Source organism: Cuculus canorus, chromosome 7, assembly GCF_017976375.1.
Source record: "Cuculus canorus isolate bCucCan1 chromosome 7, bCucCan1.pri, whole genome shotgun sequence".
Classification (NCBI taxonomy): domain Eukaryota; kingdom Metazoa; phylum Chordata; class Aves; order Cuculiformes; family Cuculidae; genus Cuculus; species Cuculus canorus.
Window position 1 is genome coordinate 17,638,458 of NC_071407.1, and position 19,251 is coordinate 17,657,708.

The window sequence follows — 19,251 nt, forward strand, 5'->3', positions numbered from 1 at the left end:
TATGTTTAACAACCCAGAACAGGAAAATAAAACTAGGTACTCCAAACTAATTTCATTGAGATTTTAGTTCCGTACTTGTGAGCACTTGGCCAACATCATAGACTACTGAAGAAACAGAATACACTTTTTTAATGGAAGAATTCAATGGTATTGAATATTTCTGTGTAAGAAATATATCAGTTAGTATGTAAACCCAACATCAGCAGAAATTAGGCAAGTATGGGCTAGGAGATGATCAGCAGCATGAAAGCACACGTCTCCTAGGTAGTTCAAACACAGCTTGGTTATGATACCTCAGAAGATTTCAGCCCCTGTTTGGCAAGTAACAGAGAAAAGTAAAAAATAATTAACTTGGAATCCTTTTCACAGATTTACAGTAACCTCCAGAACCCCAGGCTATTAGAACAGAGCTTTCACCTTCCAGAGCGTGCCATTTGAGATAAAAGTTTAATGCTTTTTAAAGAACATGCAGGAATATGGCCCTCGGTAGACTCTGAAGTGTAAAACAAAACCACTGGAACCAAAATACAATGTTATTTATATGCAACAGGAAGAAATATTTGTTATTACTTTAAAAGCTTCAGTTTGAATGAATACCAAGTGCTTTCAACACTTGGGAAAGCTCTTCTTTCACTGTACAACTTAACAAAAATGTTAGAATCCCGAAAGAAAAATATTGCAGAATATATCATTTATTTCAGTAAAATTAGACGATGCAGTAACCACTATCAGAGGGGCACATGGAAAACATTACTGTTTACTCAAGTTTTAGCTTTATCTAACATGGTGATCGAATTAAAGAAGAACAATTTCAGTTCTTACACTCTAAGATATTAATCACTTAGAAAAACTAAACCTCACCAGTTTAAGGAATAAAATTAGATTTCTGCAATCCTACAGAACTACTGTATAAGACACTAGATTTTATCTGCCACTGATAACCAATATTTTCCTGTGCTTGTTTGTATTTTACATAGGTCACATTTATATGGCATGATTAATTAATTTTTCTGTTAACGAAGTGAAATAATTATTAAGCTGCATATAGTATCACAGAATATGTCTTGTTAAGCAATTTTTAAATCTCAGCAGGGTATTCCTCCATCTTGGAATCCAGAAAGACTTGGGAAAAGACCCCTTTGTAAAATGGGTGAGTGAGATGACAAAATTAAGTGCCTTCTCTCTTCACTACAGCATATGTCACTAGCCCACCCACCCAGCCATCATACTAAACAAGGTCAACAATTAAAATCCGTGAACAGCACCCGTGCTGCCACCACAGTTCTTGAAAATAAGGTGTGTGAGGCTACCTAAAATGATGAGAAGACAACCAAAATCAAGACCTACATGTTTGTATTTAAACCACACTATCTTCTAAAGGACTGTGCTTTGGCTACTTTATATCCAGATGATTTTCCAGTGGGCAAAACACAGTTCCTGCCTTTCCCGGTATCCCTACTGACACAAAATGAATAGCAAATCAAATGAACAGTCTAGCTCTCCACTAGAGCAAAGAGATCGAATGTACATTGAGGAAACTCACTCATTGACAAGGCGGTTTGAATAACTTCCAGTTACCGATAGCTGTGTTCTGATAATGCCTACACAGGCCAGTAGAGGCTGGACTGTTGCTCTCCATAGTGCGGTCGCAGCCAGGATGCTAGTGCAAAGATATTAAGGACCCCGTAAGAAGAGACGCATTTCTCCTTGTTAATATGAAAGCATGCTATAGAGTTAAACCACCATATAAACATGAAGCCCATAAATTAAAACTGACCATCACAACATCTACATAATTTCATGGGAAGAAAATATTGCATCAGAAAGTAAACGTCCGTTCATCACTCACTACAAATATCATATCATAAAAATACTGCATTCCATTTTTAAGCCCCAGCACCAGCCATCTGATCCGTAGCTGGAACAGGAGAAGGCAAGCTAGGTTTTCTAGCCTCTTTCTAAATATCAGTCTTGAGGCTATGGACTGTTCAGAGATCAGTAACAATCAGTCATATCCCATCTTTGAGGCTTTGGCAGAGTCCCTCATTGGTCCCATACACATCAGGGAACTCTTCATGGAAAGAAAAGACATTTTCAAAACCCAACACCAGACAGAAGCAACTGCTTCTTCCTCCTCCATATCCATCCAGCTAGAAGCCAACTCATATTTTCTGATTTTGAGAATCTGAAATTATTTGTGATAAAAATATATCAGATGTAACTTTTTTCTTAAATTTGTAAGAATTTAAATTTTTCTTATTATTTGTACTTAAAATATCTACTGTTAGTGAAGAGGAAATTCTGAGATGTAATTAAGTAGTTTCAATCCTCATCTTTGCTGCCATCTGTAGGTAACTTGAGTAGTACAAAGGAGACAACAAACAAGTTTGAATCTGGTCAGATACCAGCCTGGTGATCAGGACCTCTGTCCATCAGAAATCATGGTGTTCTTGTTACCCGCCCCTTTTAACTAATTTTAACGTTAAAATTAACAATTTTAACTAACATTAATTTTAACGTCAAAATTAGTCAGAAAAAGAGAAAACACACAATAGCTTGGCCTTGTTTCTCCTTGTACCTCAAAGTAAGCTACCAACTAAGGAACTAAAAAAATAAGTAAAATTGTGGTGAGGTTCCATGCTATTTTACAGCATCATTATACCATGTAACACCTGTAATTTTGACTATAAATACGAAATATACATCTGGGTATTCTGGATATATGTCTGGTAGTTGAAAGTCAGTTTCTTCTTCAGCAAGACAGACATGTTGATCATATTTTTAAGCCCATTATGATTAAATTTTGGAACCCGAAATTAAACAAGTAAGGCCAGAAATTGAAATATTTTATTTAATGACTGCACAATTTAAATACATAAAAATAGATACTTAGTAATGAATAAGCTTATACAAACCAGATTTCTTTTGCATGGTACAAAACAATGATGGAGAAAAAAAAGAAAGATTTACTGGATTACAGGGCAAGACAAAAGAACAACAAAATATCACTGAGAAAAAAATTTAAAATGATCAGAGGATTATTTCATAAATACAGTGCAATGGTTTAATTTAACAAATACAAAATTTACTATTTAATTTATCAACATCAGGAAATATATAAAATGTCATTAAATGACAATCTTATTTAAAAATTGATGCAAATACAATAGCCTTCCTAGAATTCTGAGGTAATATTACACAGTAAATCAAAAAAGCTTCAATAAATAAAACTAAAACCAAGGCAAAGTGCAATTCAGTGAAAATAAGAAGATAAAGTTTTTATTTTAACAGTAACAGATAGTTATTAAAAGTGGGTTTAAGCCATAAAAAAATATTTCGGCTAATTTGCCATGTTTTCAGATAAGCTGTATAGCTATTTGTTCACGAATCAACCTTCCATGGATCCACTTGTACAGAGAGGGGAAAGGGAGAAGGTGTTACCAAACACCTTCTTACCTACCTCTGCATTCAGCTGTTAAAAATTTAACATTACTTGAAGCTAACTACTCATTCAATTGTAATTTTACTATTGGTTTCAAGGCTAGCACAGTGAATATAGTGCTAAATATTTTAAGATATCTGATTTATCTCTGCTTTAATAAAACAGGGAAATCGACAGTACCTTTCTAGAAAATAGAATAAAATAAAATTTACACTTAGCTATGGAAGAAAATCCACAACAGCGTTGAAACTATGGATTAGGCAGATTCATTTGTTCATCATGTGTCAGTCTGTTAGTTGTATAAATAATACAGAAAGGGAAAACAAGAAAATTATAATAATATTTTACTCTTACTGCAAACTAGTATTTGAGTACAGACACTACAAGATATTTACGCATCCATGCCCCAGAAGAAGTCAATGGGGAAAGCTGACAAATCAGATGCCAAAGTGTCTTGAATGATCTGGGCCTCATTCAGCCGAAAGAAAAATCTATAGAACACACAGTAGCTATTCATATTAAAAAATACTATACTGCATGCTGATAAAATCTTTCCATTTAATGAATAAACCCCAGACTTATAATTACATCTGCATTTTCATTCTCAGCTCCTAAATTACTAACTCAGAGTGGGCATACGAAGAATTCTTTTCATGTAGTGAAGTGAAAAAACACAAAACGTTATCTTTAAATGCTGGCCTTCGAGTTAATGAAAGCTTCAACATTCATCTAAAATGTTATTCACTTTTGTTCCAGCTTAGGACTTTCAACAAAGTTTCTGAAAAAAATGATAGCATGATACACTCTACCAGGTTTCCATGTGTTGTGGATTTCATTTTTTCACCTGAAATATTTCATTATTATTTTAAATACCTAATTTTATTCACTATAACGCTACACTAGATCTGGTTAGTCTGCTGTCAAAGAATGAACATATAAGTCGCTTAATACCTGTAGTTTGAACTTGAAACCCCTCAAGCTAAAAAAAAGTACCTTTTAACTTTCTTGTACAATCAAGCCTGTTGATCTGTAAAAGCTGAATATAGAACATCTAAAACCTCTTATTCATAAAAAAGATTTTTTTTTAGCAGTAAATGGCACTATCAAACCCCTATTTGTTCACAGGCAGTTATTTACATGCTGCTTAGCCTGTTTCATTGAGAAGGAAAACAAGAATATTAAAAACGCATAAATTTTATAAAGACTAAAATTCCTGTTTGCCTTTGAGAAAATACGGCTACATGCTGTATGTTATATTTTTTTGTATTATTCATGTTAATTGAAAACATTCTACTACTGGAATTAGCTAATAAATATTACCTCCCAGCGGGATACCTGTGATGTAAAGGAATAATGATTATGATAAAGTGCTATTAAGAAAAAACAGAAATAACTTAGAAACTTTCTTATAACTTAGAAATTGTCTTAGTCAGACTTTTTTATCAAATAGACTAGCTTTTCATATGAAGAGAGCTACTTTCTGTGACAAAGCAAGCAGTAAATGTATTGCCATTCATGGAAAAACATACACTTTGTATTTAATTTAAAAAAATATCTAGGTTGGGTAAGACTGGCACAGTATCAAGAGACATAACAACAAAAAGCTTAAAGGCACAGTCAGAAGAGAGTGAATGCTACATAAAAAATCCGTTCTTAGAAGTATTTCATTTTATTCAAGACCAAAACCCTCTGCATTTGAAATTCCAATGATCAGCTTTTGCTTCAGTTCCTTCTTGTTCTTGTAAGGAGGGAGACATAGCTGGTTGAAACAGGTGTGGGCCACAGGTAACCTAAAATAATTGAACACCCCCCCCAAAATAAACTTATTGATAATGCAATACAAGCAGAACACTGCCAACCACCTACACATTTTCAGTTAAACATTACTTGAAGAAACCCCTTAAAAGGCAAATGTATCCTAATGTTGTTGGTTCAAGTTCAGTTGAACACAAGTCACCACTGTTGGTCTTATGCACCTCAGATGAATTTGTTTGCCTGCAACATAGCCACAAGTGTAGGAACCTATGGGATCTTCTTGTCTTTTACTACCTTAAGTGACACACACAGCACTGAGGAAACACAGACTTGTCCTACAACTGATTACTTGAGGGCAGAGAGGAGAAAAACTAAGAGCTGAAGCTCAACCTGACAGTTTGTATTAACCCAAAACACTGAAAAAATTTTAAAATTTGGATGCTTACAAGTTAAATTTCAGTATGTGACTCAAAAAGCTCTCATTTAATTCCATTTTCACTGAAGCCCTCAGTCTCTTGAATGGCAACAGCCCGACTTTTGGCCATCAGCAAACATTCTTGAAAGGGGGTCAAATCTCTCTAGATCTGGAAACCCAAGCTACTTCCCCCTTCCCACTCTTTAAACAACAAGCAAAGATCTGTTAATCAGACATGGTGATTCACTTCATAATTTGTAAAGTTGGGAAGCTGGATATTAATCTGCTATTATATTCATTGATCCTATTGCGTGAGTAATGCAATGCCAACATGTTTATGTTCATTCATGCACAGGCAGTCTGACTGCAACAACTATCTTAGAAAACACAGACCCACATAACTTCAAAACGCACACTGTTTCAAAACATATTTTGCCTTTTTTAAGAAAAAGAACAATTTACAGGAGAACGAACTTAAACAGAGATTCAATGTTGACTGATCTTTCTTCATTTTTCATCAGATCCCCATGTTCCTTGAACATGTTACTAGAACCAGTTATTCATTCATTGAATAAAGCATTAGAAATACCACAGTAATGAGAAATTTAACAACAAAATTTATTACGTTTATGCATTTAATTCACCTTTCCACAGAAAATCCGACAATTTTGACTTTAAAAATGCAGCTTCTATTCAGTATTTTGATGACTTAGAATGTTTGAGAAATCTAGGTAAAGCCAGTATTTACTGCTTAGCAGTGAGCTTTAGATCAGTAAACTTTTCTATACAGCCTTCCCAATTATTTAAACTTACTTTCTCCAGTCTTGAGAAGGAAAATACTAGCTAGAATGTATGTGTAATTTCTCAAGTCAATTCAATACAAAATAGATCACTACCAGAAATGTAAGAACTCGGCATGAACAATTTAACCTTCACAATGAAACGACAAGGCTGCTTTGTTCCTATTTCTTCCAAGCAACCTCTGTATCAGCCATATACTTACTCACCAGAGACCCGACCCTAAAGGAATGATACATCTTATCCAGCTATACATGTGAAAATACTTAAGTCCATTAATAAAGAATGCAAGCATTTTCTGCAACTGCAGGGGCTGTTATAAATAGTGACAGACTCAACGAATTCAGAAGAATTCATGGTGATTCACAGTGTATTTTTATTAACTCAGCGGTCACATTAGGAACAACTAAACAACTTATTTGAATTGAAAAGACAAAAAGAGAGAATTTGTGGCCTAAAATGTAAATATTGACAGAAGAACCAATTTTGCATTAGATGTTCACCCGTAAAATTTATGCAATCAATAAATCAGTACAACAATATTTGGAAGACAAACTAAAGGATTCCATGCAGTTTCTTCCTCATACATTAGTTTGCTCTTCTATAAAAAGACATTCAAGAGCAACAAGAACTCTTGGGAAACAATTTAACAGAATTTTCTAAAAATCCAGAAAACTACTTACCAGTTAGTGGATGTTTCACTCTTTGAAATCTTGAAATTCAAATCAGCCATGCCCCCCACAGGTACTCTATCACTTCCTGTAGCAAAATGTAGCAGCTTCTTTTGAAGGTCAAGAGAAAATCCAAGCACTACATCCCAAAAGTATCTATATTCAGGGCAGAGGGAGAAGAAAATGGTGTAAAACATGATATCATGACAAAACAATATGAAGACAATAATACAGCTGCAAATACTACATGATGAATGTCACTTCATCAGAATTTAATTAATATAATATATAGGACATCAATAGTATCCTAATATGCAAGGTTGAATAAACTTTTAAAACTTGACAAGTACGTTTTATGAATTTTGGAAAGATGTCTTGCCAAATGACGCCCAATCCCACTTCTCCACAAAAATGCAAATGACTTCTACTCATTAATCTAAATATCCTTAGTATCAAATAGAATCGGAAGAAAAAAAATTTTAGAAGACTGGATAATAAAAATAAAGACTCAGATTTCACTATGCAGGATTTGAAGCTGCTCTTTTTAATCTATCTCCATCTCAATCTGATCATAACCTTTTAAAGTTATTCAGCAACACATTATGCCATTAAGGATTGAACTCTTCCTACTTACAGATAATTTTATAGTGTTTTTGTCTTATTTGGAAATGAGTTTTTAAAACTTCATTCTCAGATTATCCTTGAGGGGATTATTCCCAATAGTCTACCATTTTATGATGTTTTTAAACCCAGTAACGAGAATGAAAGTCTACCTTATAGTAAGATCCGTTTTTTGGTAGCCCTCATATTGGGTACTTCGTTGTAAAGCGGACATATCCAGTTCAGGACTGCCACAGACAAGAATTTCAACCTCTTCTGGACGAAGTAGCTACCAGAAATTAAGGATAAAGTATTTAATTTTTTTCAAATTGAGAAATGATGCTACTAGATTCAGATTAATCTTTTCTTTTGGCATTAAAGAAAAATTAACAGACTAGAATTCAATATAAATTCATAACCTAGATACATATTGTTTTATAGAAAAATTAATTCCCCAGTACTTTGAGGAATTTGCAACTGTATACAGTAAAAAGCAAATTACAAGATAACATATCTTAGCATATTTCTTTTATTCCTCACTTATTTTTTATTCTTACATTTATTACACTGACTTGCGCTTGTATCATCTGATCAGATTAAAAATGGGTCAAGAAGAAAATCAAGTTTGTACGTATGCAACTCAGAGGGAGGGTCTTGGTCTCAATTTTGGTTACAACTTCCTTTCCACACGGAAAAGTCTCAACGTAGTTTGATGAAAAGCAGTGGCTGACAGAACTTGACTCTTAGTTCTGCATGCTGCTGTACAAAGCAAATAAACGTAATAATAAACCATGCTTAACAGCCACTAAACTTACACCTGCAGAATCTTCTTAGTCATTTACTACATTGTTAAATTGCACAAAAGCATGCCACAGCTTTTCAGTGCATTTTCAACCTCCTTCCAGAACCTTCCCTGCAGTTAGTCACGCCTCACTTTGCTGCGTGTCATACTTGGCTAACTTCACAGGAATTAAGAAAATCTCATGAAAATTGTAATGGCCTCTTCTTTCTCTTTTTACTACAGAAGGCATTATGTAAATTAAATTAACAGCCAAACAGGACTGAATATAGAAGAACATTTAATCTCAATCTCACTAAGTGTTCTTCCTGCAAAAACTAATACATTTTCAGAGGAGTCACTCAAGAGCACATGGACATAGTTTCTCTGCTGCTCCTAACTCTAAGGAATACAGAGAATCCTCGTAAACATTCACAAGAGAGCCTGTGAAATGTCTGTGAATGCCTACTTATAAACCTCACTTGTGGAGCTTTGTTTATTTGTTTTCAATGGAACACTACAGAGAATAGTTGACTCCTGCTTAATTTCTTCTGCTTGTGTTGGATTAATCATTGATTAATCAAGATTGTTCACAAATCCCCAAATCATCCAGCATAATTTGTTTAATTTAGATAGAAGTGAAAAGTGAAGTTTCACTTTATTCTTACCAGTAATGCATATGAAGCACAGACGCTATGAAATCCATAATAGAAAGCTGAAAATTGCTTGTAGATTGATTTGTTGAGAAGGAAATCAACATAGAGCTGCACATATTCTAAAAAATAAAACCAGTTTTATCACTACATCATAATAATTTTAAATAATCATTTGTTGTGCTCTCTCAAGTTGTACTGAATTAAGAAAAAAGGAATGCATTTCATTTTAGATACTATTAAATTGGTAGGCCTACCAGAAAGGACTAACTTCATTCTCACACTTTGTTAAAGAAAACCTAGGCTTGTGAGAAGGAAAAAAAGGACAAACTTAAATCTGCCAAATATGTGAAGTCGGTATGTATTGAAGTACCTTTCCTATTCTGATTTGTGACTGGAATTTTATCTCCATTTGGCTTTAAGTTGTAAGACTTTATAACACCAAATTCTTCCTGAAAAACCTGGAGAAAAAGAAAAGTCAGAGTCAGCATTGGAAAACACATTCATATACTCACAAATTGCAAAGTTTGTATTTGTTATTTCACGTATTTCTCCAATCTTTCTCTTTAGCACATGCTATAATTCTGAGGGTTGTGGGGTTTTCAAAGTTAAACATTTTCAACAAATTGCTCAAGAAATTGGTGTTCCAAGTAGTAAAGTTGACCTAATTATACAACGGGCAAACTGACCTGCAGACTCTGGAGCCACAGAGTTTTTCATAAGGAAGAACAATTTAAGAATATCAAATACAATTAAGAAGGTATTTGTTCCTAGGTGACCTACAACGGAACTCAAAAGCACCCACTTTACAAAAATTCTCAGATGGTCTGACAGTAATGTAATTCAAAGCTGAAGAGGAAAAGGCCAGCACTAGACCAATACACATCTGTAAACGAGCACGAAATTTTACTAACTAGTATGTGCTCTAAAACAATGAATAAACTAAAAAGGCTTTCTTAATTGAAGTAGCAGACATACAGGTCAGTCAAAACTATCGTAGCTTGAATTAGCTGTACAAGTGAGATTTCCCGGACAAAGAGTATAAAAGAACAAGAGTAAGCTTTGAGTAATATTTAGGTTAGATAGAAAAAAAGAAAACTTTTTGCTGCCAGATGAATCCCAAAATCAAGGTCACAGATTGCAAGGTGATGATGTCAGAGCAAGCCAAGAGCTGGAAATACAGCAGCAGCTGGCCTTGCCACCCTGGCAGGCAGTACTCAGATCCACCTCCTCTGCCAACAGCTTAAAAGCCCGTAAGGGAGTCAGCCTTTGTACGCCCTGAGCACCCAGGACTAGCTCTTGAAGGAAGCTTTAACTCCATGCAGTTGCATTCCAAACAATGAGTAACCACGCAGCAGAAAGCCACTCCATTGCAGAAATATTGGTAAAAATTCCTGAAGGAGTTTGAGAATCACTTCTGATTGTGTATGACCTGAAAGGTTGAGTAAAAATCTTCTTCGACATTGCCTTCATAGGATAGAAGTTCACTCAGTCCATGAGCCAGTTCCTACAATGAGTAAAAACCCTTTAGTAAATCTACAAAACTAACTGATGTACTTTGCAAAGACATGCTAGAATTATTACTTTACACAGAAAATATGCTGGAAAAAGCTGTATATTAAATAAAAACTCACTGGTTAATAATATTCGTGTGTAAATATATTGGTATTTATTTTTATTTCAATATAAACAGTTAAAAATATCTTTTGACTATGAAAATGTGTCTAGAATGCTTCTATTGGATTTTGGTATTCTAACTTAAAGTAGATCAACAAAAATTCTGCTATACTTGAAAAAATAGAGAATTTCTGTTTTCAGTAGGAAAAAAAGGAGACTTTATCAGCCTGTGCTGAAAAAAAGGCTGTTACATAAATTAAACAGTTTTAAATCAGTAATTTGGCCTCTTAACAAACCATAATACTTACGGGCATAATCTGAAACAGGTCATCTAACGTGACATCACAGATGCCTACAAGTGTGTTGTGATCACACGGAACAATGGGAGGACTCAATAATTTCTTGTAACAGCAAGGCGGGAAACGAATATCCAAGGTAATGCTATTATATACAGCAAGTCCCATAAGCTATACATGTCAAAGGTTAAGGGCAAACCCCACACACCCATATGATGCTTAATATTTTAAGTAACTCGTTAAAATATTTTGTCCATTTTACTCAGCGTACTCAAATACATGCCAAAGAAACAGAAGAAATGGAAATAATTGAATTTTTTTACACTGACAATTTTAAATGCAGTTTTGCATTACAAATAAGTGCAGTTAAAATGGTCAAATGATGCACATCAACAGAACACTTGAGAATCTTCATCATAATATTCTATATTTGTATTTCTAGGATAAATTGTTCACAAGTATTGTCATAGAAAGTTTTTAAAGAGAACTGTAGATACGTATTTTTAATAAAAAAATTATAGAGTGCTCAATTTAGCAATTTTTCTTTTAAATAGATCTAAACACATAAAACCAAACCTTCACTGGCACTGCAGCTCATCAGCTAGCATATTTACGTGTACCCAGAGAAACAAAACTGAAATTCTACCAAAAATTAGGAGAATCCAATTCATGATATAGCTTCTCACTGGAATAGAATATTTCAGTTGGAAGGAACCTGCAATGACCATCTAGTCCAACTGCAATAAGTAAAGTGGAGGCATCACCATCTCATCTCAGTGGAGTGCAAACCTAGGAAATGAAAACTAGCATGTGGCTTCCCTTCAGTAAAAAAAAAAAAAAAAAAAAAAAAAAAAAAAAGCCACATACTGATCAATGAGGAGTTAAACTTTACTGAATGAAACTCAAAGGTATAAGTACATAAAAAATTACAACTTACATGCAAAAAAGTTGCATATGTAATCTTACTTCTTGTTATTTTCTGACTGTAAAGATGTACCATGTACCCACATACCACCATTTTCTTCCTATTTTTAGTTCACTTGCTTGAATGACATTCTTTTCATACATTCAAACACATTTGTATATATAACATCTGAATGAGCTTTAATCAATGCCTTATTCCATCCAGCCTTAATCAATCCTTATTCCATGTTCATTCGGCAGTGTCTGGTGGACATAAAAGGATACAGCTCCAACCAATCGGAACTCAGAATAGTTATCGCACTTAAAGCTGCTGAACCAATGGCAGTGTGAGTCCTTGTGGTAGGTGAACATGCCTGTAGAATAGGAATTGTGGCTTTTACAAAGCCTGAATTTCAATTAAAATCACACAAACCCACATCTTTTTCACAAAGGCACCCTAAAAACTGCTCCTAGGAGCGTCCATTTCTCCATGCTTGCTCTCAGCCCCATCTTCCCACCCACAACAGAAGCCTACAGGCGCTTGGGCAAGGACCACCAAGGGCAGCGCCATGTCTGAAGCAGGCCTAAGCCCACCAGCCCTGTTGTGTGCTGGTGCAACGTGTTCTTCAGTGCCTCTAATCATTAATATTCTGTACTGTCTCTGCACAACCTGTTTCTTCACTGTATTTCATCACCTGTACAGCCAGAAACATTAACTGTCCAACCAAAAACTTTCTTGCTGCAACGTAAACCCATTTCTTCCCCGCTTCCTGGGTATACACCAGATGACAATCTTTAAAAATCCTGGCATGAATCTCGTCATCCAAACACCAAAGCTTTACCTTCATAGAATAGAGAGCTGTAAAAGATTTATCTTACACACATATGAGCAGCTAAGGAATATGTTTCCTATTCTCTGTGAAAAAATTACATCAGAGAAGTTAAAAATAAAATCTAAACAAATATCCTAAAAAAGCTACCCACTGGTCTAAATAACAAGCTGGATCCCACTGAAATCATGATTTCAGCCTAGTTCGACTGCTATTTGAATCAGATATGGATCATTCTGTTTTAAAGAGTAACAGAGAGCAAAATCCTATGTAATGAAACTAAATAACTTTAAGATGCCTACAAAGTTTTGCTCAGAGAAGCAAGACCTTTACATTCCAGTTAAGTGTGCACTAACAGTGAAATTAACTTCAGCAATGTAGAAGTAAATTGAATAAAATGTGATAACTGGTTTTAATTTGTTGGGATTGAATGAGTCAACAGCTTATTATTGTTTCCACAGTTAGTGTACAAAACAAAGCACTGGACAGCTCTAAGGACAGCTTGTATGTAGTGGCTCACTGCATTTGTGCTCGAAGACTAAGTTAGGGAAAAATAAGATTTAAATGAAAAATCAAACTCCTTTGGATTAAAAAAAAGAATAGAGATCAACCAGGAACATCTAGTTCTCATGAAAAATTACAGGTAAAACTCTGCTACCCCCCTCCACTGTCATAAACAATCCATTTAAATCCAGTCTTTTGAACTTCAGCTCAAAAAGGCGCTCATCACGAAAGGTTTGAACAGTGCCTTTACCAGAACCAACAGAACAGTTGCAGGTAATGCAGAGCAAGGTTCACATACTGAATGACGACAGTGATGCTAGAACAAAATAAATCTCAAATCCCATTTATTAAATGTCTGCACTGAGGTGAAGAAAGCATCATAATACACATAGTCAATGAGGTTAATTCAGAGTTCTTTAATATCAGAGGTTAAATCTGCAGGATCAGCTATCCTGGGAGGGATAATAGCAGTGATGTTTTCCTATGTTTTTCCTCCAAGCTTCTGATATCCATTACTTGTGACAAAAACATTAAAGACAGAGAACAATCCCTTTCCAAGGGACAAGAACATTGCTGAACTCCTGCCACACTTGGCTGATAGTCATATAAATGAAAAATTTGACACGTTAAAGCAAGGAAGCCTGCCAGAGTCAGTGAAAAAATTACTCTCAAAGGTTTTTAAACTCATCAGTTACCAAGCTTTGCTGACTACACATTTTTACTACCAGACCTGTCAAACTTGAAGAACACTTTCTCCAGGATAAATTGTTTCCTTTTAAGGTTGTTATGGACATATGTCACCTTTCCATATAGACCTCTCCATATAGACCTCTTTTTATTAGAAAAAGGACCATAGGCAAATAACGATCTGAAATTTGAGGACATATTCATGACTTAAAACTGTAGACCTTTAGAAGCAGAGACCGACAAACAACACAGGACCATGCATCTAAGGGACATGAACACTACCAGGAAAAGACAGACAAGCTCTTGCTTTCTATCAATGACTAACAGGTGTTATGCCGAGGTTGCTGGAAATCAATATTTCTAATTTAAGAGCCAGCCTGGGAACACATTAACCGATTATAACATCAGTAATATATCCATGCACAGCTCAGGAAAGCTGACTCATTTGAGAAATATTAGAGTGGGGAAAAAACCCACACAGATCATATTTATATTTTATCATATCATATTTTACAGCAACATAAAGCAAGTATATTGAACTGCTTGTTTATTAATGCTCATTCACATCTTCCAGTCTCCTATTTACTAAAGAAAGTTCCTTTTTTTTCCTCCCCCTTGGGCCTGCAAATATCATTATGAGCTTACAGGTCCTGGTAACAGCAGGGGCAGGCTATTCCAGTCAGTCTCACATCTGCCTATGCTGTCTCTGCGTCTGACTGCAGGACCTTTCTCTTCTAAGAGCACATCAGACCACTTTAAGAATACTAGTCAGACAGATATCCCAAAGAGAATGTATAATGGCAAAGATTCAAGTAAAAACTCACCTTTACCTACAGTAATCCCAGAAATAGTGCTAGAACTTGCAGACATTATCAGTGCAGCTATCAGTGCAAATGGCAACTATGGATACACAGGAGGCCAGAGTGAACAGTTTGCCACAACTGATCACAGTAACAGCATCCAACTGTAGCTACTTAGGGGAACCGTGAAAACTCCTTAAACTAGCAATAGTTTAGAAGACAGCTGAGGGCAGTATAAAAACAGAAATTGCAGCAGCATGAGAAGAAAGGCAACGATGGCAGGTAACAGACAACAAGAATCGACCTTATCTCCACTTGAATATTTGCTAAACCATCTATTTCAAAGTCTGCTATTTGTCTTTTCCTGTTTTGCAACGGGCCTATCGTATTCCAACTGAGACCAAAAAACATATTAAGCTAAATGGAAGAAACTTATTCTTGAATTCAAATACAGAAATTCAGACATACTTGTGTGAATTGCAAAAAAATTCCAAGGGGACACAAGTGTCAGTATTTCAATGGTTTGCACAGCTTTTCCTTCTTATATTGTCAGTAGGTCTAACAATTCACTAACACAGAAACTCTGAAGAGAAATGGAAATTTCATCCTTCCAAATCCTTCCAAAGGGCTTGATTCCATTTGAGTTATAATAGATCTAAATTAACCTTGTCCGACTCCATAAAATAGTTCATGGCTGCCTCCTATCCGCCCAGATGTAAATCATGATCTTGGCTCTGGATAGAGATGAAAACACGTTAACACCACAGTTCTATCTTGGGAAGAACTTCAAGGAAAATCTCCTGCTCCTCTTAAATCCCCCTGCTTTGTATCCAATATGGTCACTAGCCCAGGGATAATAACAAACCATAAAAACTGAGCCTCCAGTTTCTTGAACAAGATTTAGCATGACTAAAGTCTTAAAAAGTTCAATCCTAATTTTAACTCTAAAACTCTCCACTGATTGGAGATTTGCTCACCCTTTATTTTTGCCATACAATGAAGCAAAATCACAGTTTTTCAGTGATGCTTGAGCCTTCTTGTCAAAAGCCAAGATCTTCAAAGCTCTTAGTGTACTTGCCCACTCTCCCATCTTCCTCTATGCCAAAGCATCTTCTCATCTATATACAATTTTAACTTGTCTGCTTCTGTTTTTACATCCATTAGTAACTGGTCTGCCTAATACTGGATTAATGAAGAATTCTTATCCATCAGTGTTTTGATAATTTCAAATGAAAAAAACTTTCATGTTGCACTTAAGAACATTTATGAGGACTCACCATAATCTGGGTGAAAAATCTGGCGAATCAGAAGAAGAAACCATTCTTTTGTCAGGCCACCCATATCAAGACCAGCTTCCCCTACAAATGTGACTTTCAACTTCTTTTTCAGATCTGCCCTCTTCCTTGCTAGCTATTGCAAAATAGGTAGGGAAGAAAAAGGAGATTTGACATATTATCATTGTTGTCTCTAGACACAGAGAATACATTTCTCTGTCTCTACCTCTCTTGCTTTGTTTAAACTAGTATTTTGCATCATCTTCTACGAATAGTTCAAAACCATACTAAAACAATGACTGAATGCAAAAGGAAGATGATCATGACTATTTGACATCATCAACTACCTTACATATGGTGCCACTCTCTAGGCTTGAAAAGAAGTTAGGTAGTATGCAAACAGACTTTTAATAAGCTACTGGATACGATAAATCGAGTCAGTCTGGAATACTTTGGACCTATAAAATTTTTTATCTACATTCTGCCAGAAAATGACAGATTTAAAAAATATTTAGACATATTTAGACATAAGGTAGCAGCTAAAATTGTCAGCATTTGGACATTGTTCTGCTCAGCATAAGATACCTACAAGTATCAGCTATTACATAAAACTGGTTTTTACACAATGGTAATAGTTTTTTTCCATTCGCCTGTCATAAGAGACAGCATTTTATTCAGGTACTCCTTTCACAATTAGCAGCAACACAAGACCCTAACCAATTTTTGTTTAAATAATTAATTACTGGCCAGCTCCAGACAAAGTGTTTAAACCAGTCAGGAAGATGCATGTGCTGAAATAATTTCTATGTTGTTAGCTGCTGAAGTAAATTCATGTTGCATAAATTTTACAACTATAGGTATTTGTATTATTCACAACAAACTATTAGCTGAAGTGGTTTTCCATTGCAAATTTGGTTGGGTTTTTTTTAGATTTAAAATACAAAGAAGACATCTTTTTCTCACTTTCCATTCACCACGCTTATGGGAATATGGACAGTATAATACATCCTTACTCATCCTGGGGATGAGCAGAAGAAAACATCAGAAATAAATAGGATAATATCTTGGCTATTGGAGCTTTTGAAGTTGCTCTTCATTATCTCACCATGGTAAATAAAAACTTACAATGCCTGAGAGAAAGTAGTATCACCACTCATATTTACTCTGTCTTAGGACATAAGGCAAAAATAAACAGGCTCTAATATAGGAAGAAGTTTAATTTTATGATTTCTGAACAGGAGCAAACAGAACTTGTGTAGTCTTGCTCGGTTTCCACCTCTTGGACTTATTATTCAATGCCATCAGTCTGTTTTTAGTGTTGAGAAAGAGTAAGGAACTATACTGTGTGATAAAATGTTAATAAGCAAAGTTCAGTGGACACTGAAGAACTGCCTACTTTAATAGACACGTGTTTAATTTCTGAAAAGGAAAAACTTATATTCAAGAACATGAGGAATCAGTTAAAATCAAGATAAGAAGAAAAGAAAGCATAAAATAATAGTTACAGGATAGAGAAGTTTATCAAAGAAGAATAAAAAATATTCCAAGAATGCTTTTATCAAGGTACCAAATCCTATATAATGTGATAAAAATACACTGGATTCATAAGACAAAAATTGCAAACACAACATATACTGCATGGCATGTAAGCATGTGTTCATGATGGGTTTAGCTATGAAGAAGTATGAGGGAAGAAAAGAAAGTTCAGTACAGCTAATCTATTCTGCAGCACTGCAGTTGTGACATAGTAATTCAGCTCTTCTCATTTAGTATTATACAGCTATATTCCCTACCTCTTAGCATGGAAAGATTTAAATATGACTTATAAAACTGAAATCTAAGTGCAATAGCTATTCTGCAGCAACATACTATTTAATCACATTTCTGTTACCTCATCAAGTGAATCGCTAACAAGGTGCGTCCTCCTCACTTTCACATTTAGGAACAACATATTCATGTCAGGTTTCTGTCTGCGAGAGACTTTATCCACAAGGCTTTGCTATTTAAATGAAAAAGAAACATCATACATGCAACATCTTAATTTAAAAAACAAAGTGCCACACTCATTAAATGTAAAAAAAACCTATTAGCTTTCATTAAAAACATTACCCTAATATGAAAGCTGCTTAAATATCTTCTAGAAGATGGGGAGAAACATATTTTCTGTTCCAGACACCATATTTGAATTAACTTATCACCAAGTTTAATAAGAAAGCAGCAATTCTGCAGCAACCTTTTAAGCTCCCAAATAGTTAAAAAATATACCCAAAAGATTCTGAAGACTGGATTGTGCTTTACTTTGCTATTCACAAGACAAACATCCTGTTTTCCCAGGACATGGAGAAGGCTGAATTACTGAATGACTATTTTGCCTCAGTCTTCACTAGCAAGGGCTCAAGTCACACCACACAGATTGCAGAAGGCAAAGGCAGGGATTAAGAGAGTGAAGAACCACCCGCTGCAAGGGAGGATTGTGTTTCAGACTATCCAAGGAACCTGAAGGTGTACAAGTCCATTGGACCTGATAAGATGCATCCGTGGGTCCCGAGGGAACTGGTGGATGAAGTTGCTAAGCCTTTATCCATCATATTTGAGAAGCTGTGGCAGTACAGCAAAGTCCCCACTGACTGGAAAGGGGGAAATATAACTCTCATTTTTAAAAAAGGTAACAAAACCACCTGGAGAACTACAGGCTGGTCAGTCTCACCTCTGTGCCTTGCAGGATCACGGAGCAGATCGTCCTGGAAACTCTGCCGAGGCATGTGGAAAATAAGGAGGTGACTGGTGATAGCCAACAAGGCTTCACTAAGGCCAAATTGTGCTTTACTAATTTGGTGGCTTTCTACAATGGGGCTTGAGCATCGGTGGATAAGGGTAGAGTGACATCAACCACCTGGACTTGCGCAAAGCATTTGACACTGTCCTGCACAACATTCTGGTTAATAGGTTGGAAAGACGTGGATTTGACGGATGGATGACACTGTAGATGGTCGCACCCAAAAAACTGTGGTCAATGGCTCAATGTCCAACTTGACACTGGTAATGAGTACTGTTCCTCAGGGGTCAGTATTGGGACAGGTGTTGTTCAACATCTTTGTCACACACATGGACAGTGGGATTGAGGGCACCCTCATCAAGTTTGCTGATGACACTCCAACAGGTTGCCCAGAGAAGTTGTGGAGGTGTTCAAGACCAGGTTGGATGAGGCTTTGAGCAACCTGATCCAGA

General features: G+C 35.6%; 1 protein-coding gene across 1 annotated transcript in view; it reads right to left on the minus strand.

Annotated features, from left to right (window-relative positions):
- Positions 1 to 2,906: 2,906 nt before the first annotated feature.
- HECTD2 (HECT domain E3 ubiquitin protein ligase 2) overlaps positions 2,907 to 19,251 on the minus strand; it is a gene marked incomplete at its 5' end in the record, with an annotated part of 38,993 nt that continues 22,648 nt past the window's right edge. Inside the window, 10 exons of the mRNA XM_054071564.1 lie at positions 2,907 to 5,232; positions 7,094 to 7,237; positions 7,855 to 7,970; positions 9,128 to 9,234; positions 9,486 to 9,573; positions 10,545 to 10,619; positions 11,038 to 11,196; positions 12,214 to 12,302; positions 16,027 to 16,159; positions 17,915 to 18,022. Coding sequence (XP_053927539.1) covers positions 5,112 to 5,232; positions 7,094 to 7,237; positions 7,855 to 7,970; positions 9,128 to 9,234; positions 9,486 to 9,573; positions 10,545 to 10,619; positions 11,038 to 11,196; positions 12,214 to 12,302; positions 16,027 to 16,159; positions 17,915 to 18,022 — 1,140 coding nt within the window. The remainder of the gene's footprint in view (positions 5,233 to 7,093; positions 7,238 to 7,854; positions 7,971 to 9,127; positions 9,235 to 9,485; positions 9,574 to 10,544; positions 10,620 to 11,037; positions 11,197 to 12,213; positions 12,303 to 16,026; positions 16,160 to 17,914; positions 18,023 to 19,251) is intronic.